Below are 21,082 nucleotides of genomic sequence, written 5' to 3' on the forward strand. Positions count from 1 at the left end.
AGCTTAGTTAAATATGTTCCATTGCTAGTTTAATGTTTTTAGAGTATCTTGTACAGAGTCACCACCACATGGACCACTGAAGGAAGGCTGGGAGTATTTTTTAGTAGCTCAGTCAGTATAGTGACTGACTACGGACTGGACGACTGGGGTTCGATCCCCAACGGTGGCAGAAGATTTTTCCTCTAGCCTCAGCGTCCAGACCAGCTGTGGGGCCCATCCAACCTCCTATACAATGGGTACCGGGGTCCTTTCCCAGGGGTAAAGCAGGGCCAGGGCGTGACGCTAACCACTCACCACTATCTAGAGCTGAGGTTAAGAATGAATAGGAGCTATACCTAAACTCCCCCCAAGCGCCTATATGGCGTGTAGTGGGACAGTTTTACTTTTTTACTCAAAGTTTGAGGAATCAGGTATAAATCTCCATGTGTTCTCCTCTTCCTCAGCCTGCTGCTTTCACTTTGTTTCCTCTATGAATATGTCAAGAAATGTATGTCATACTGTTGAGTTTATTAATTTCAAATAAATAAAATAAAATTATTCCATCATGCCCAGGTGAAAACATTGCAAGCACAAGTTGAACAGGAACAGCAGAAGAAGTCAGCGCTTCAGTCAGAGGTGGGCTTAGTGACCTCTGAGGCGGCTCATCTCCGAGCAAGAGAAACACAGTTAACCCGTGAAGTAACGCAGCTCAGAGAGGGCAAGAAGTCTGTTGAGGAGGAACTGCACAAGGTGAAGACGGCACGGTCTGTTGATGACCTTCAAATGAAGGAACTGCAAGATCAGCTTGAGGCGGAGCAGTACTTCTCGGTATGTTTCCTGAATCGCAGTTCTCTATTTACCATAAGTGCAAGCAAATGGGAACATTCTCTCAGTGAGCGTTATTTTACTTAAAATAAACAGAATGATAATTTTTATCAGTGTTATGGCTCTGTAATCTCAAGTAGCTGCAGAAATATTGTATTCTTGGGGAATTGTTAATAACAGGTAGATCTCAAACCTTGTCTCTGTTTCTGTAGTTATAAAATCCAGATTGATAAAATTAACATTTTTGTTCTGTGTAATGAGTGCATAAATGTATGCACATGTGGACATGTTTTACTTTTGTACTTGTAATTGTATTTGAATTCAGTTTATTCAATTTTAATTTCCGAGTTGTTTCTCAAATATGACAATTTCATAATATTCCCAAGACATACATCAGGCAGAATGATTTTCATTGTTTTGGACTTGTGGTGTCATGTCTCTGAAATTATCAATAATGATGTATTGAATTGGTGTAATTATTAACCTTACACATTGCAGTTGGAGTTAAATATACATCTTTGAATTTCAGGGATGAGCTCCATTGTGTACTGAGAACTGTTCAACTTTCTAGTAAACATTGCATTTGCGATTTTCAGGGTGAGTATTTAATAGTTAGTGTCGAGTTGGATTTGATTGTGCCGAATGTTGGAGTGGAAGAACAAGCTGCCGTCCAATTGGAGATGATCATCATTACTGCCTGCCTTATATAAGGCTTCCAAAAATGCCCAGCCATTAAATACTTGCCCTGAAAATGGCTACTGCAATGTGTCCGAAATGTTGGATAATTCTCAACATTTATTGTGGTTCATCCCTGAAAGCCAGAGTTGTGCAATGAATTGATGTAGTTTGGCTTTTGAAAAGATTTGTTAACTTTACCATATGGAAGCCAGGTCGGTGAGTAAGATATAACTGAAGATTTTTGCTTTAAAAGACAATTTTGTTAAGTAGTGTAATGAACAATTTATTTATTCTTTTTGTGTGGCTTGAAATGCAGAAGTGTTTATAGAAATGTAATTTTCTGTGTGAGGTTTGAGGTTCTCATGGTGATGAATGTGACAGTGTTGGTCTATTGGGGTGTAATGCTGTGTGAACATGTAGGTAGATACCAACATTTCAGAGAAACATGCTGCTTTAATCTTCAGGGCTGAAAATGGTATCTACCTACGAGTCTACACTGTGTTAAAATGTAAGAACAACATTGACATCTTCACTGCTGTGAGAACATCAGATCTCATATTGTCTACAAAGAGGTTATTCTGACTTAAGCTGTTAGAAAACATACCAACATAATTATCATTTTCTGTTGAAACTTTAATCTGAAAGGTCTGTTTCAAAGTTCACTGAGTGAATGTTTTGCAGTGCTTGCTACTTGCATGCATTTTTATTTCAGACTTCTTGAGCTGATGTTAGAACTTACTCACATAATGGTTAAGACACATACAGGTTTGTTAAATCGGACTGTGATTTCCAGTTTTATGAGTTTGACTACTTCAGATTTATAAACTGAACATTTTTAGATTTTATAGTTTTTTGTGATTGTATGTTTATGATTAATATGTTTTCTCCAGAAAAATCCTATATTAATCTCTTCCTTTCTTTTTATTCTTTCTGCTGCACTACTTGTGCAATTTTTTTATATTAGTTCAAGAAGAGACAGTTCTGTAGAAATTAAAATTATTTATCTGAAGACACATTGTTCTACTGATGTTCTGGTTTGATTAGAAATAAACTAAGTCACTAACCGTGCGACTAACAGCTGTAAGAAAATACAGTGAAACCTTGATGCATCGTTTTTGACGGGAGAGAAATAAAAACGATCAATACGGGAAAACAACAGTTGCGGGAAAGCATTAAAAATGAGAAAAAATTAAAATGGTGCATTTTTCTCTTTGGCATAGACAAAACCTGTTTCAAAGTTACTTCTTTTTTCCAAAAAAGTCTTTAATGGATAACATTACGTTTTAGGCGAAACAGAGCCCTTTCCATGTTCAAAAAGTTTTCCTCATCATCTTCACAAATATTGTGTGCATCAAATAATGAATTAACATTTACATCAATGCAGCATGTGCGTCGGCAAAACTCTGCCCATCTTCGGGCTTGCATTCGTCTTCTTGTTCCTCACCGCTCCCACCCCCTTCGCGATCATCAAACAACTCATCAGTAGTGTCGACTCCGCATGTGGCAAGCTCGCTGTGCATCTCTTGATATATCTCTAAACCAACCATTTTAAATTCTAAAGACTTTGCGTAAATTTCATTATAATTTCTCAGAATGATCAGTGTGGGAAAATTGTAGGCCAGAACTAAGATTTTGAACGGTCGATGCGATGAAACCCGAGGAACGCTAGAAGTGAGAAGATGTAGCATTATTTTATGTGGGACGTATCAGGGACCAAACAAACCAGACTATGCATGCGGGAAAACAATAGTTCGAGGAACGATGGATAGGGGTTTCACTGTATTGGTATGATCTTCTTGATAATACATTCCCTTTGAACTATTGACAGTGTGACTTGAAATCTTTATTCAGAAATATATAAAGGTATATAAAAATCATGCATAAAAACAAAACTGTTCACACATTAAATAACACTTTGTGCTGAACGCGTTTCAACCTCAAGAGGTTATCATCAGTGGTAAAAACATTAATTCATTAGTCTGTCTATTAAAATCAAACAATTCATGAAATTATGGTTTGTTATAAAGCACGCAATGTTGATTTTCAAAAGCCAGGCACAGACAACGCAACCACGGCTCACCATAGATCAACAACGGAAACCTCAAGTAAAACTTGGGCCATTGGACATTAAGCTGAGTAACTCAATTTAGATAATACACCAACTCATGTGCAATTAAATGTTCAGTGTGGTATTACATAAAGTCTGGTCCTCCAGGTTGGGGGTTGGGTGTAAGGCTAACAACCTTTCACCTGGAAAAAAAAAAAAAAAAGCTATGTTACGAACACATTAACCAAGCCTCGGATCAGGATGGACTCTTTGGCACGACCACGGCAATTGTAAAAGGACATGAGATTTGGTACTTGGAACATTAGGAGCCTCTATAGGGCTGGGGCACTGAAATCAGTGAGTAGGGAATTAGAGAATTATAAGTTAGACTTGGTGGCAGTGCAGGAAGTGCGATGGGAGGGGGAGGGCACGATCCCAGTGGACAATTTTACATTTTTCTATGGAAAGCGGAATGACAATCATCAGTTAGGGACGGGTTTTTTTGTTCATAGCGGAATTAGGACAGCAGTTAAGAGAGTAGAATTTGTTAGTGACCGGTTGTCTTACGTAATTTTGGAAGGACGTTGGTGCGACATCATTATCCTTAATGTTCATGCCCCAACTGAGGACAAAAGCAATGATTTCAAGGATAGCTTTTATGAAGAATTGGAATCAGTATTTCATACATTTGGCAAGTATCACATGAAAATTCTGCTAGGAGATTTCAATGCAAAAATTGGGAGGGAGGATATCTTCAAACCCACAATAGGCAGCGAGAGTCTCCATGCACTTAGTAATGATAACGGTGTTAGAGCAGTAACCTTCGCTACGTCAAAAGATTTAATTGAAAAAAGTACAAAATTTCCACACTGTGATGTTCATAAATACACTTGGACTTCTCCAGATGGCAGAACACACAATCAAATAGATCATATTTTAGTAGATAAGAGAAGGCGGACAAATGTAATTGATGTGAGATCATTCAGATGAGCAGATTGTGACACTGATCATTATCTGGTGGTAGCAAAAGTGAGGGAGCGGCTTTCAGTAAGTAGACGAACTAAACAAAATTTTGACACAGAAAGATTTGATTTAAAAAAATTAAGTGAGGGAGAGGCAAAGGAACAATATCAAGTTGAAATTTCGAATAGGTTTCAAATTTTAGAGACAAATGAAGATAATGAAAGTGTGGACATCAACAGGGAGTGGGAAAATGTCAGAAACTGCATCAAAATTTCAGCGAAAGAGAAACTAGGATACTACAGGAGAAAGCAAAATAAACCGTGGTTTGATGAAGAATGTTCAAAATTAATAGATTGAAGGAAGCAAACAAAATTTCAATGGTTGCAGGACCCAAACAAAACAAATGTGGATAATCTATGTAACGTGAGATGTGAGGCTAGTAGAACCTTTAGGAATAAGAAAAGGGAATACCTGAAGGGCAAAATTGCTGAACTTGAGACAAATAATAAGGAAAAATATATCAGAGACCTGTACAGAGGCATTAATAACTTTAAGAAAGGATATCAACTCCAGACCAATTTGGTAAAGGATGATAATGGCAATTTGCTTGCAGATCCAATAAAAATTGTGAATAGGTGGAAAAATTCCTTTAGCGAGCTCTTAAATGTTCATGAGACTGGTGATATTAGACAGATTAAAATGCATACAGCTGAACTGTTGGTGCCAGAACCTAGCTTAGATGAAGTGGAACTAGCCATTGGGAAGTTGAAAAGTTATAAATCTCCAGGTATTGATCAGATTTCAGGAAGAATTAATTAAAGCATGTGGCAAAGGGTTAAATATGAGGATCCATAAGCTTATTTAGTTAATTTCGGATAAGGAAGAGATGCCACAACAATGGAAGGAATCCATAATTATTCCTATTCATAAGAAGGGGGACAAGACTGAGTGTGGTAATTACCGAGGAATTTCGCTGCTATCAACCTCATACAAAATTCTATCCAACATTCTTTTGGCAAGATTAACCTGATATGCGAATGAAATTATTGGGGATCATCAGTGTGGGTTCAGACGAAACAGATCAACGATTGATCAGATCTTTTGCATTCGTCAGATACTAGAGAAAAAATGGGAGTTCGGTGGGACCGTACATCAATTATTTATAGATTTCAAAAAGCCTATGACTCTGTGAAGAGAGAAGTGTTATATAATATTCTTATTGAATTTGGTATACCAAAGAAGCTAGTGAGTCTAATAAAAATGTGCTTAAATGAAACCTGTAGCAAAATTCGAGTGGGTAATTGTGTATCTGAGACATTCTTCATCAAGAACGGTCTAAAACAAGGAATGCTTTGTCTCCCTTGCTCTTTAACTTTGCGTTAGAATATGCTATCAGGAAAGTCCAAGATAGGCAGGAGGGTTTGCAATTGAACGGGACACATCAGCTATTGGCATATGTTGATGATGTTAATTTATTGGGGGACGATATGAATACAATAAAGAGGAACGCAGAAGTTTTACTAGAGGCTAGTAGACAGGTGGGGCTAGAAATAAATTCAGAAAAAACTAAGTACATGTTAGTATCTTGTCATCAGAAGACAGGTAGGCAAAATTATCTTAGGGTAGCTAATAAATCCTTTGAAAGGATTACAAAGTTCAGATATCTGGGAACAACAATAACAAATGAAAATTACACTCATGAGGAAGTTAGGAGGAGATTAAATTCTGGAAATGCTTGCTACTTCTCAGTTCAAAATATTTTGTCTTCCCGTCTGATTTCTAAGAACCTGAAAATTAAAGTATACAAAACAATAATCTTACCTGTTGGTTTGTATGGGTGCGAAACATGGTCACTCACTCAGAGGGAGAAACACAGATTGCAGGTGTTTGAGAACAGGGTATTGAGGAGGATATTTGGGCCTAAGAGGGAAGACAATGGGGTGTAGAGAAAACTGCATAATGATGAGCTTAAAAATCTGTACTCCTCCCCCAGTATTGTCAGGGTGATTAAGTCAAGAAGAATGAGATGGGCTGGGCATATAGCGCGCATGGATGGGACAAGAGGTGTGCACCGGGTACTGGTTGGGAAACCTGAAGGGAAGAGACCGTTGGGGAGACCTAGACGTAGATGGGAGGATAATCTCAGGCGGGATCTATGGGAGATAGGAGTTGAAGGAAACTGGATTTTGTTGGCCCAGGACAGGGTCCAGTGGAGGGCTTTGGTTAATTCGGTGATGAACCTTCGGGTTCGGTAAGCCATCTAGTTAGTTAGTTAGTTATGATTTTATAAAGTGCGTCCTTTTATAGTGTTTTATAACAAACCATGAATTGTATGATTTTAATAGACAGACTAATGAATTAATGTTTTTGCCACTGATTATGACCTCTTTAGGTCAAAATGCGTTTGGTACAAAGTGTTATTTAATGTGTAAACAATTTTGTTTGTATGCATGAATTTTATATATCAATACACTGCACAGTATGCAAGTTTTTAATATATAAAGGGCACAAGCTCCTTTGTTAGATACAAACAGGTCAGAGGTTATATTCTGTTCCTGCAGTAATTTAGTACATCTTTAAGTTGCCATACACACATCTGTAGTGGGCATTTTCTTCTGTAGAACCAGAATAATAAAAGAAAAGTGGTGTGTGTATTTTGTTTAGTTTTTGTCAAAACTATTTTTGGTTCCATTTCAATCCTGAGTTAGATATTTGTAGATGCAGTGTGGACTGGGTTCAGTATGTAAATGGAGGAGGAATAATGTAGTTTGAAGAAGATGGCTGTCTTTTGGGTTGTTGTGCCATGCAATCTGATAGAAGTTTATGAATGTTGCAGAGGTCCTTGCCCTAATGATGAAGGCAGCAAGGACCTCTGAAGTATAACTTAAGCCAGACCACATGGTGCTAAAACACAGAAGACAGCCATCTTAGTACTCACTGCCATGAGAACCTCAAATCCTACTAATATGGTGTTACTGAGACTGGTTTTAATTAGATTTATACCTGGTTGGGTAAACACTTGTAGTTCAGGATTGATTTCTTAAATACTCTTTGATTGAGCCACAAAGGATATTGCTTTTCAAGATTAATATTTTAACACTTGAAAGCAAGGGAACTTATCAGAATTAGTTTATTTTTTATTGGATTTTGCTAGGATAAAGTTGTGAGACAGTGGATTTAGTCAGTTGTTCTGTTTGGCTCAACAGTCAGAAGAGAATGTGGAAGGCAGCGATTCAGTTAGCACAAAGGTGAGGGTTACATTGTTGCATGGGTCTCTTGAACATAATGTTTGCATGGAACACAGCCTTTGAGGAATATTGCGATTTTATCTTGCTGTTGTACTTAGTATTCCACACATTTTACAAACCATGGTAGTGGTTATGTAATGAAGAAAATGAGATCCTCACCTGTGAATAGTACTTGGGGACTACAGTTACTATGAGTGCACTGAATGCATAATTATAATTTTTATATTGGATTATCAAACTGTTAGAGGTCTAAATAAAAATCATTTGTTTGCAGCAGGAATTTAAAAATTATGGAACTTTGGAACCATTGTGACATGATACTCCAAAATGTTGCATGATTGTTTTTGCATTGTAAAATGGCTGCTATTTTAAAAGATTCTTACTGATTACTCCCTTTGTTACAAAACTTTACGCTTGATTGTTAAGCATTGCACAGCTCCTTTCAGTAACTATCGTGTTGTCTGATCCAAAATGTTACCCGTTGCACACAAGGTTAACATTAACACATCGAGACATCAGTTTTCTGCACTCTAGTGCCGTACAGGTCAGTCTGTTACTGAGGTGGTGTAAGTTTTCTTTTCCCCCTTTGAAATGATAAGTTACCTCATGTTTGTATGTTTTTAGTTTTAGTTACTAGAACAGTTTTAAAGGTGCTCATATTTACCACTCCATTCTACCACGAGTCTTTATTAGAAAGTATTTGAAAAGCAGTTGCATGGTAAATACTGGCTGCCCTGTGTTGGAGCATGTTAGAATAATTATAGAATGTTAGAAGACCCTTGGGTTTTCTGCATTGATGGCTATTTAATGGAATTAGTGGCATAGGATATGTCACTTATTAGAGATTACATAAATCAAGATGGAATTGACTTTAAAGTGAGTAGTTGATTGTGCCATTATGAACCTTTAAGAATTGATATGCTGAACCATAGTAATTCTAGCGTGAGACTTGAGGAAAATTGTCATTTTTTGTTATGTCTGTGTAATGTTGCATTCTCTTGCTTGTGGTTGCAACTGGCAAAGAAGCAGTAATATTTCTCTCCCATCAACAGTGTTAAAATATAATTGCTAGAGAAGTTGGTGCTTTATATGTGATGTTGGTTAGAATCAGTCCCAAAAGTGGATATCTGTTAGACTAAGATACTCAGTTTGGCAGCAATTAAAGACCTAGTAAGAAAATATATTTACACAGTGTCAGTTGAAGTGGTACTTTATAGGAGATTGCCTTGCCTGTACTGCATATAATTATCCTCCTAAGCCACTGTATATTGTTTATTGCAGTTCTCTGTTGTGGTTCTTTGTGATTTGTAATTGTGTCAGTAGGTAGCTCCACATGTATCAGCACTGCTGGTGTATTTAATGAATGATCACAAACTTAATGTTGTCTTCATGTTCATATATCAGGCTTAAGAAGTGGTATGTTTATAGTCTATGAAACCTTGGTGGTTATCAGGGGTGTGAATGCTTATAAGGGCCCCAGAAACATTAACAAAATTGGTGATGCTTGTGTCTTAATACAGGTGTCCTGCAGTAGGATGTCCATAGCTCAGAGATGTGTTTTTGGGTTCAGTTTGAATCAAGAAAGGGGTAGTAGACAATGTCTGATAATAATTTGTTTTAATATATTGACATTTTAATAAATATGGTTGCTGGTAGAATAAATGTACACACAATGTACATTTTATAAGTTTTATTAAATTTAACGTGTATAAGTGTGTGCGTGCGTGCGCACACGCGCTCGTGTGTGTGTGTGTGTGTATATATATATATATATATATATATGATATTGACATTTCATGAGGTAATTACTAATATTATGCTAATGAAGTACTTAGAATGGCCTCTAAGCACATTGTAGTTTTTGTGAACTGAAAATAATAGACCTCGGAAGAGGGTCGGTCATTTCTTACATGTACAGAAACGTCCATTATGCATTTAAACAGCTCAGCCGTAGTGCTCAAATTCAGTGCATACACCAGAGTCTTTATATGCCCCCACGGATAGAAGTCCAAAGGAGTTAGGTCGGGTGACTTTGGTGGCCAAATAATTGGATCTTGCTGCTCAGTTCAGTGGTTATGAAAATCTTGATTGAGAAATGCAGTTACTGATTACCAAAATGAAGGGGGGTGCAATCTTGCTTCATCCGCGTCTCTCACCTTATATATAGAGAAACGTCTAACAACAGATGGTAGCTCATCTTCCAGGAAGCAGAGATGGTGCACAGATGTGAAGCACTCTTCGGGTACAAATGACCTGATGAGTTGGTTTCCTATAATGCCTCATTGAATGTTAACTGAGAAGCAGATCTGAAAATGTGTTTACATGAATGCACGAGGATTATTAAGTGGCCAGATGTGCTAATTCTGTATATTAGTGTCTCTGTCTTGGTTAAATATAACTTTGTTGGTGAATAGCATGCTGCTGGTTATCCAAAAGCCAATGTCAGAACTTTACACATGCAGTGTAATTCGTTGTGGAGCTCAGAAAGTTTACAGATGGAAGAGGCACAGACCAGTGTTGTGAAGTGTTCATTTGGACAAACTTGATTGGATATCCTTAAGTTTCTAGTAGTTAAACTGCAGGTATATTGTCCTCTGTCGACATTGTGTCATAGTGGTCATTCATATAGGGGATGTGATAGGGGAATTTACCACTTTCTCTCTAAGGCCCCCCATACACACACAGTTTGGCCTCCTGTTCGGCCTGCACAGTTGAAGACTGAAAGGCAAAATTCATGTGTGTGGTGCTGCCGGCCGGCCAATCGTTTGGACTGTTGGACTGTAGGAAATCCATCAGTTCTGCCTGCAGGACGTAGCATGTGACAGGCGGAACGCACGTGTGTGACGATACCGGCAGGCCAATCGCTCAGTTGCTGCTGCTGTCTCGTGTTCTTCTATACTGAGGACAAATTTGACCTCTTTGCAAAAAATGTCGCTGCCAAATTACGAGCATTAGGAAATAATGAACAAAGGATTTATGCAGAGAAATTAATAAATGACGCCCTTTTTGAAGCAGAGCTTGGTCCATAACTTGCAGTTTTTATTATTATTATTATTTATTTTTTTTGCAATACACACGCGATAGCTGCATATGCAAACAGTTCATCAACTGTAGACATGTTTTAACAACTAAACATGACTGCACTGCACTCGGCGACATAGACTGGAGGACTGTGACTGTGGCATGCAGCCTGCCGGTTTATCTGCGCATGTATGGGGAAGGAAAGGGAGAGGGCAAACTGTAACAGTTTTGCCTGTAAGGTAGATCGGAAGGCCAAACTGTGTGTGTATGGGGGGCCTAAGATTCTGGGGGAAGTTGCTGAAAACAAGCCAGTCTGGTACTAGGTGTTTAGGAAACTGTCTTTGATATTTCTTGACTGCTGCATTACCATCACAGTACGCATAAATGTAGTGAATGTGAGCTATTATTCATTGAAAAAAGTGGCATTGCTATTGCTTGTCAACTTGTACACAAATGAAATTTGTGGCAAGGAAGGAACAGAAAACTGAACTGATCACATTCAACCAGCAATAACAATAACTGGTTTGGCAGTTTGCATTAGCAGCACTCTGTCCACTGCACTGTAATGGTAGGAATCCCGATGCAAATATGGAATGATGTCACTACTTAAATCCATTTATTCTATGCAATTCTATCAGCAGTATTATAATAGCCTTATCTTTATAGTGATTGACGTTATGACATTTGTTCGTTGGAAGTTTTCAACTTGAATTGAGCCCAAAAGCATGTTCTTGAACTATGGACATGGTATTGCAGGACACTGTAGTATTGTGTTGCAGATATGCATTATATATAGGGATGTTTCAAGATAAATGTTTGTGTCATTTGGTTGTGATATATATAACAGTATCTTGTCATGGGCAGGATAATGACACTTAGAAGCTGCCATCAAAATATTCTCATCATGTACAATTTCCCAGCTTGCCTTCTGTTTTTGTCATCCACTTGCCAAATTGTACTATAGTGTATTCTGATAAATTAACATTAAAATATACTTAGTGACTAGCTATTTATGGTAGCTTTTACTTTGGGAAGAAGAAGGCCATGTTAGTTTTACCATTTTGTAACATAAACTTACAGCAGTCTGAATTATGCTACCCTGCTTTTTTCAGGGTAAAGCATGGCCGGGGCATGACGCTGACCACTCATCTAGTGCTGAGTTTAAGAATGAGTAGGAGCTGTACCCCTAGCTCCTACATGGCATTCAGTGAGACAGCTTTATTTCTTTTACATACTTTTCCAGGATGCTACAATTTATTTCCTAAGAGCTAATATCATCTGCTCATTGCGTATCTGAAATCATTAGCCAGATTTATTCCTGGCATCTGACTACCTCCTGTGTTTCAGCACAAATTTCTCTTTGTTCCTCTTACCACATGTTTGCCAGCTTCTTACTGCAGTGAAGTCCATATTAATGTTTGACTGTCATTGCTGTACACTTAAGATGGTCATCTTCAGGGTTGCAGGGTCTGGTAGAATTTTACCGACGCCTCAGAGGTCTTTGCTGCCTCCATCATCTAGGCAATCGCACTTGTGAACTTCTACCAGACTATGTGGCGCAGAAACCCAGAAGACGGCCGTCTTTGGACTCACTGCCTTGAAAACCTCAAATCCTACTGTACGCTTTACAGAAATTGATTTAGCATTAGCTTATTTACTGTATTAAAATTTTTGTCACACTCTACAAACTAACATCTCATACAGATACCCCTTTTTAAAATGTTCTCCATTTCCTTAAGTAAAAATAATTCTTTACATTATTCTGTATCCAGTGAAGCTAAGTCATCTTATTAAGGAATCAAGATTTGTGGAAGGAAATATTAATTGCTCATCAACATATTTTTTGGAATTCAAAACCACTGTGTGAAGATTCTTGTAATGAACAAGATTTTATGATGGTCTAATGTCCTGTGCAAGGAATCCTTCCATTGGTTTAGATTGGCCTGATGTCCTGTGCAAGGAGTTCTGCTCATAACCTGTGTCTGTCTTGTTCAGGAAACTTTTGTGATTGGAAGAGGCAAGGCTTGAATCGGTTGCAACACTAAGAAAGATGAATTAAAAGCGATTAAAGCTTTGTTATAATCTTCTTCGTATCACACCCTATGAAAATGATAAAAATTACCTGTTTAAGAGGAATTTATTGCCTCATTTACAAATTTATGACCTTACCTAACAATGTATGCATCCTCTTAATACTTCTTCTATCAGTTAAGATTTTTGCCATTTTGACATGGTACAATATCTAGAAGACTACAGTGAATATGATCTCCATTAAGACACCAATTTTTGTTTATACAAATTGTTTTTTTTAATAGTTGTCTTGTTACATGCACCTTTCAAAGGCTTGGGGGGTAGGAGATTTAAGCATGGCATGTTAAATTATTGCAATGTTTATATGAAGCTGCTCACTACAAAGTAAACATTCTGGTAGAAGCCTGGCATCTTCTGTTGCATAATTTGACACTCAAAGGAACTCTTTACTGCAGTTGTCATAAATTTGCTTACAAATTTCCTGAGGTTTCATTGATATTGGTCTCTGTTTTGCTGCCATTTGCTTGCAGAGTTGCTCCAGCACTAAATGCTATCAAGTGACCACTTTAGTTTATTAGGTACCCAAATGAAGAAAACGTAGTTGTTGAAGAAATGTTATAGATAATGATTCATCATCCATGGTTATTTACATTTTTGCTGGTTGTTGCTTTGCTTTAGTAATCATTCTTTTGTGATTTCCTACCAACAGGTTTGTGACTTTTTCCATGTCCAGTGCTGTTGTTATCCATTATACATTTACATAATCGCCATGATCTTGATTTCATTGAAGATCTTAATGACAGTCCTCATGCTTGTCCATTCTGTCTTTCCTGGTTATCTTAGTTGTGACTCTAAGGAATTTTATTATGTTAGCTTGCCATCATATACTTCAGTCCCACTTTGGCTTGGTCCATGTATGAACTTGATGTGATGATAACGCTAAAAGATAGCACAAATAAACATAATTGCTTGTGGATGCACCAGTTATGCTGTAACTGTATGATGGTTTCATGTGTCACAGCTTTGAAGAGGAAATAGAATAGTCATGTTAAAAATGCAACTAATTCTTGTGCAATGACTGGTCTTTCCTTGACAAAGTGTAGTGATTGGCACTATGTGTTTGTGAAGTACCAACCAAAAGTCTTTGAATGGAGACCTTATAGTCCCAAAATCTGCATAGATGTACTTAAGTAAACTATGAATCCTCAGTTTGTGGTAATTCAGTCCTCTGGCTCAGATTTGAACTGGTGGTATCTGTAACACAAAACAGGAGTGCTTAACCATTACATTGTGGTGTTTGGTCTTTGTTACATTAAACTGACTCCCTCTTAATAGAGTCCTAAGTTTCAGCATTTCTAATACCAAAGTTCACATCTTTAAAACCTATTTCTGTAAGATGGATTCAGTGTTTATATTTTAATCTGCTGCTTATTGCTCCCAAATACAATTTTCCAAGAATTTCCTTTCCAGAATTTATGTATTTCTTGTCTCTCCATCATAGCTGTCTGTCCAGCCCATTCTAAGCTCGGTGACATGAATATCATAAAAGTAAATACTAGGTGCTTTGTATAAATTATAGAGTTTCTTGTTATGTACTGATTTACATTTCTCATTTCATCCCCCATTAATCCAAACATTTTTGCAGGCCATTTAATTCAAATCTTATAATTTACATTATTCTCTCAATTTGTACATTGTTAGTAAATTAATCAAATCCAAGTTTTCATATATTTATTATTTTGAAGGTATGTGATATTTCTCAAATAAATTTATGAACAGATTTAAGCAAACCGCTGAGAGAGGGTCTAGAATATCATGTCATGAGAATATTTATTGCAGTGTTAAATGTCATGAGTATTCTGTTTCCTTACTGAGGGCAAATTACACACATGTTTAAATTTGTATTACAAATGCTCATGATAGCTTGACAGACTAAGCATTAAATTGCATGTTTGCACCTTCAGACATTGTACAAGACACAGGCTCAGGAGTTACGAGAAGAATTGGATGAGAGGACGAGGGCCGTGCAGGAACTAGAGGAGGAACGGGGCTCACTAGCACACCAGCTGCAGATTGCACTTGCACGAGCTGACAGTGAAGCCCTGGCACGTTCTATCGCCGAGGAGACTGTGGCAGACCTCGAGAAGGAAAAGACGATGAAGGAGCTAGAACACAAGGATTTGTTGGCGAAACACCGCACTGAACTTTCCAACAAAGAAGTGGTGTTGAATTCTGTGAGTATAAGCACTGGATGTTTGACTTGCCTGTTGGAATTACAGTCAGACCCTGTTAGAGTACTTTGCTTTGTCTACCACCAGTATAGGTATTAAAGTGGAGGTGGCGATAAATTGAAGCTTGTGTCTGGGCATATTCTTTTTTCTTTATGTTTGTATTAAAGTGCCATATGATGTGCCATGTGTAGTTAGGATCTTGAGGGTGAAAGAAAAGGCAAAATTGTGGTATAAGAGTCGGTACAATCTTCTACAGTAGTCATCTATACTGTAATTTACTTTTATGGAACAAAACACAAAACTATGTTTGTGTGAACTTTCTTTTCCCAGTAATTTTACCATTGGCTATGCACTCATAGCAAAAATATACTGAATTGTTCTCCTTACTGACCAAGTACAGTCAAACTGCAGAATATTGTAGTTTATAGGCACACACATCTTTTTTTAATCAGTAATGCTGAACACTCCCCATTTCACATCAGACTATTGTAACTTACTGATTGTGATGTTATCTATATTTTTGTTATACTTCCTTATTGTGATGGGCCTTGTGGTTTTATTCAAACAAGAGTGTGTTTGTGAACTTTATGTTAGTTACTCAAACTGTGCGGAAAACACTTTCATTGTTGAAGAATTTATTCATTACTATGCCTGCAAGTGCAGTGATGGTTGAAAGGGCAGTGTTTGTACAAATGGAACATACATTACTTTATCCAAATCATATTCAATGAATTGTGTGTGATTTTATTTACAGATGAAGGAAAGGGAGCTAGATTATAAGAAGTCCATGGAGCAGTTGCTGAAAGACAAGGATGATGCAAATCGCCAGTTGAAGATGATGCAAGAAGGTGAGAGAATTAGCAATATTTATCATACTCGTTACATCTATGTGGGTATAACCCCATGTCAGGGAATAAAAAAATACTGCCACCATTCTGAAGGAATATTGGTAGCTCATTTTATTCTACAGGTTGACATTATACCCTGAAGATGACAGTGATTTGTAATCACTGTGAAAACTGATTTCAGACAGATATGTCCTTACTGTATTATTCAGAGACTTGCTTTAATTCATATGTTAGTGAAATGCACCACAGAAATGTTATGTTATAAGTAGTTCTGTACAGTTATTTCATTATTCAAATGCAGTTTTTGTTGCATCTCTAGGTTTAAGTACACATGTGACTCTTTATTGTGCAGACATTGCAAAGGCAAATAGCAACGGTGAGGAACTAGAGAGGTTGAGGAAGCAGTTTAAGCAGGAACAGATGCTGAAGATGCAAGCTGTGAACAAGCTGGCAGAGATCATGAATCGCAAGGATATGAGCAACACTGGCCGCAAAAACAAGGTGTCATCAGCAGATCTTCGGAAGCGTGAGAAGGAGTGCCGCAAGCTTCAGCAGGAGCTTACACAGGTCTGAATATTAAGTATTAACTGAATTAATTCCGTAATTAATTTTATTTAAGTGGTTGTGAATTTTATCCAAGATTAACAGAAATAATTGGCTCTATGAAAATTGTCATTAATTTAAATCAGCGTGGTCCAACTGGCGGCCCGCGACCACTTGTAATCTGGCCCATGTAAGTATTTGTTAATTTGTTATGATATCAACAAATAGTGCAGTGTTGCTTGATATACTTTTGTAAAATACCCTATTTCATTATTTCTTTTCTTAATCCATTTTTCGATTAAATTAATTAATTTCCCTGATGCCACTGATGATGACCTCTTGAGGTTGAAACGCATACGGCACTAGTGTCTTTTTTATAGTGTTAATAGTTTGTTTACTCGCTTATTTTATATTCTAATACACTACACGGTATGCAAAATTTTAAGATAATTTGTTACTAGTTGGTACAAACACATTTATTTTCTTTACTCTTCAGGATTAAAAAAAATAATTGTGATTCTCATCTTGTCTGCTGCTTTACTTTTTCTCCACCATGAAAATGTTAAAAACGAAGCAGAGGAACAGTTTTTGTGAGGATGTATTACGATCAGCCCTTCGTTTGGCAACAACAAAAATATAAGTTAATATTTTGTCACTGGTAAAAGAACATTCTGCCCAGTGCTCTCAATAAAGCCATTGATTTTAAAATCATGTGATGTACATTCTACAAATTGTTATTGTATCAGATACAAGCTGTTAAAGTAGCACAGTTCAAATAATTTGTGTAAATTTTCCAGGTAGAAATTGTTAGAGATACGAGCTGTTGCAAGAGCAAATTTAAAACAATACGCAACTCTGTAGTTTGTGCGCATTTAAATAAAATTTATATTTTAGCATATGCAATGGTAATTTGCCATTTCTGAATAAGTATCATTAAAGATAATGACACTGCAAAAATAGTGACAGTATGGGTTTCTTGGGTCCAAAAGGAAAACTATTCTTGCCCAAGCGAGAAAAAAAGTTTGACCATGCAGATTTAAATTATTATTATTAATTGAATGTACATGTTAACCATTTCCACAAGCAATGCCCATCAAGCAATGAAGGGCAAGCAAGCTGAGCTCCAAACATGTCAACTTATAAAACATGTTAAGAAGGTAACTATAATTGCTAGAATCTGATAAAACCATTTCTATGGAACTGAATCATTTTACTGATGTTTGATGTTACAGGAGAAGGAGAAGTACAGCCAGATGGCAGCCAAGTGGCAGAAGGAACTGCAGGAGCTGCAGTCGCAGGCTCAGGAAGACAGCTTGATACGCGTGCGACTACAGATGGAGCTGGACTCTAAGGACTCTGAGATAGAGCAACTGCAAGGGAAACTAACATCCCTCAGCAGCGAAACAGCTTCCTTAAGCAGTGCTGAAAATGAGGATGAGCTCATGGGGCAAGGTGAGAGGACTCGGATTCGAGCAAAGTGAAGAGTTTATGTGGCAGGATATGGTGAATAGACTGAAGATGTTATTCTTCATCTGAGAGCCATAAAAAGTACAGCCATTAATTACCATATTTATTCCAGACATGAGATAACATTTTATGATCAGAAGTTTTACAGAATAATGCCATAACTACATTATTCCAAATTCTCCACTACTCATCTTTTATGTTAATCTTCCTATTACATTCAGCATATCCTGTTGAAACAGGCTCTTTTAACCAAAGAATCTATCAATAGAAATAAAATTTTCTTAGAATCCACCTGTAGAAATAAAATGTCTTACCTTCATGAATTAGTTGTGTAGTTAATCCATTTCTAACTCTTGTATTGTTCAGTAACCCAAGAATCTGCCAGTAGAGTGAACCTTTGTCGCCTACTGTGTTCATGAATTAGTTGTGTATTTCAGCAGTTTTGACTTCATTTACTTTTTTAATTCTGGAGGTAATACAGTGAAACCTCGATGCATCGTTTTCGGCGGGGGTGGGAAATAAAAACGATAGATGCGGGAAAACGATAGATGCGGGAAAGCATTAAAAATTTAAAAAAAAACAATGTTTCTCTTTCAAAGTTACTTCTTTTTACCAAAAAGGTCTTTAATGGATAACTGGTTTGTCGAAACTTTACGTTTTAGACCAAACAGAGCACTTTCCACGTTCAAAATGTTTTCCTCGTCACGTTCACTAATATTAAGCACATAAAAGAACGACTTCACTTTCGCCAATGCAGCGTGTGCTTCGGCAAAACTCGGCAAAGCTTCGGGCTCGCATTCGTCGTCTTCGTCTTCCTCACCACTCCAACCCCCTTTGCGGACAATAACAGGAAGAATGGAAATACTGTTACTGCTGAACTCAACGAAACGTAGCCGTAGAAGACACTGAACCACTGGAAACGAGATGAACCAGAAGAATGAAAAGTGCCGCCAGCCTTTCCTTTGTACTTGTAATAAAAGCATTTGTGAAGAAATTCACAGTGCACATGCCATTTGGCATCGCTGGAACGAAATATGAGTGCACCCTAATTAAAATCGTAAAATTTCTGACAATGAGCACCGCCATTCACTCCAACTATCACCCCTGCACCGCTGACCCCTCATTCCAAAAGGATCTGTGCTGGTTGGGCGACATAACAGGTTACCGCTACTGTGTATTCCAAAAACATTTTGCGTCTTTCGGTATTAATTTATCTCAAAACCCAGCATTTTAATTTCTCAGAAACGATCATTGCGGGAAAATTGTGGGCCGGGACTAAGATTTTTGAACGATCGATGCGATAAAACGATAGTTCGAGGAACGATAGAAGCGGGAAAATGTAACATTATTTTATATGGGATGTATTCGGGACCGAACAAAACGGACGATGCATCCGGGAAAACGATAGTTCCGGGAACGATAGATAGAGGTTTCACTGTAAATAATTTTGTTCTGGGTAGAATATCATCCTCCTATACAAATAGAATTAGGTCAGATCCCCTCTATCAAAGAGTTTCAAATTTTCTAAGAGGCCTTGACAGTCTTCAAGCCCATGAACTCTCCTCTATGCACTCTGAGGGGTCATGGAATTTGATTTTTGGAAATTTAAAATTAACTGAAATTCCACATAATTACATATTTTTCTGTACCAATTAAGTTAGTGTTTTATCTACTAGAAGAAAATATTGGAAGACATTCATAAAATATTGCAGTCTTACTTTGCTAATACTTAAGTTATTTCAGTTCCTGATAATGTGCAGTGCAAAAGGACTCATTGGCACATTGTACTATTCTTATTTCTTCACTTTGTTTGTTCTTTATATGCTAATAATATTTGAATTATTTCGTAACTTACGAACATTATTATTTGATAAGTTTTATAGAAATTGTCAGGCTATATATACTGTTTTGTTGTAAAAATATAAATTTAGTGTACCTTGTCTTTTTGGCTTGGGTATTGAAATACCAGCTACTTGTGATTCATCAGTTTACACTTACTGGATGTGGTTTTATAAAATTCTGCCATGTTATGAAGGAATTCACTGTATCCTGGAAATACATAACTGTGATTAATTACTCTGTGCTTTGTTTTTGTGGTGGTGTAATTATATTTGGTCTGAATGTGTGAACTCCTTCCTGTAGACATAAATGTGGAAATGACTCGGTTCCGTACAAGATTAATTTAGACTTAAAATTTTAAGATTTTGTTCCATCATCCCTGTTTATAAAGAAGAAACTACTGCATTTTGGACACTGGCTCTGTTATCCAGTGACAGAGACTAGCTCTATCTAATGGACCCAACCTGAGTAGGTACCTCTCGCCTGAAGACGGAGACAGAGCCAGTTTCCGAAACGCCGTGGTTTCTTCTTTTAAACAAAGATGATGGAAAAAGTCCAGACTGAATAATTTTAAGTGTTTTCTACCACTGTCAGAACCATTTATAATTGAAGATTAATTGAGGCCTGGTGATAGTATCACAGATGATTAATGGGAAATGTAGGCCTATAAGATGTTCACTGTTTGTTTCACAGATTCGAGGCTTGAGGGGTGGTTGTCTGTGCCTAACAAGCAGAATATTCGGCGACACGGCTGGAAGAAGCAATACGTAGTTGTGTCATCAAAGAAGATAATCTTCTACAATTCAGAGAGTGACAAGCAGAATACAGACCCTGTTCTCATTCTAGACCTCAAGTGAGTCACTAGGATATGTGTTACACTGTGCTCATTCCCCTAGATTTATTATGCCTGTTTATCTGATCTGCTTCTGTCTGTTAACAGCAAAGTGTTCCATGTGCGATCTGTTACGCAAGGCGATGTAATTAGAGCAGATGCCAAAGATATTCCAAGGATATTCCAGGTAGGAATATTTAAAAGAATCAAGATATTAAATAAACCTGCTTGTGTGTGGACACAAATGTCTTGCAAGAGAAACACAGTCAGAAATGAAATATAATGCATTTTAAATATAATTTTTCTCCTTTGACTCTTGCTGTGGCTTTTGCAGAACTTATACACCATCTGCATATGACTTTTCCATGGTTAACTTGTGTTTTGTAAAACCAAATATTATGTTCATGTCTTGTCAGTTGCTTTACTCTTTCAGATCTAAGACAAAAATTGCATTCACCAACTTCTGTTTTTCTGCTGCCTTTCAGTTCCTCAGACACTTTCTGGTGTGGTACTTTAAAATAAACAACTAA

General features: G+C 37.2%; 1 protein-coding gene across 6 annotated transcripts in view; it reads left to right on the top strand.

Annotated features, from left to right (window-relative positions):
- Rok (Rho associated coiled-coil containing protein kinase) overlaps positions 1-21,082 on the top strand; it is a 63,844-nt gene that overhangs the window by 31,102 nt on the left and 11,660 nt on the right. For 4 of the 6 annotated variants that reach the window (XR_015536352.1, XM_087353404.1, XM_087353405.1 and 1 more), the window contains 8 exons: positions 553-807; positions 7,699-7,740; positions 14,757-15,026; positions 15,778-15,871; positions 16,224-16,438; positions 17,647-17,866; positions 20,414-20,573; positions 20,661-20,739. Coding sequence is in view for 5 of the 6 variants with exons in the window: in XM_087353404.1 (XP_087209530.1) it covers positions 553-807; positions 7,699-7,740; positions 14,757-15,026; positions 15,778-15,871; positions 16,224-16,438; positions 17,647-17,866; positions 20,414-20,573; positions 20,661-20,739 (1,335 nt within the window). In the remaining variant the exon portion in view is untranslated. The remainder of the gene's footprint in view (positions 1-552; positions 808-7,698; positions 7,741-14,756; positions 15,027-15,777; positions 15,872-16,223; positions 16,439-17,646; positions 17,867-20,413; positions 20,574-20,660; positions 20,740-21,082) is intronic. The other 2 variants (XM_087353407.1, XM_087353408.1) reach the window with 1 other exon arrangement.

Source organism: Zootermopsis nevadensis, unplaced genomic scaffold (genome assembly GCF_977971745.1).
Source record: "Zootermopsis nevadensis isolate Lab colony 2312 unplaced genomic scaffold, Znev_1.0 Znev_ptg000022l, whole genome shotgun sequence".
In the NCBI taxonomy this organism is placed as follows: domain Eukaryota; kingdom Metazoa; phylum Arthropoda; class Insecta; order Blattodea; family Termopsidae; genus Zootermopsis; species Zootermopsis nevadensis.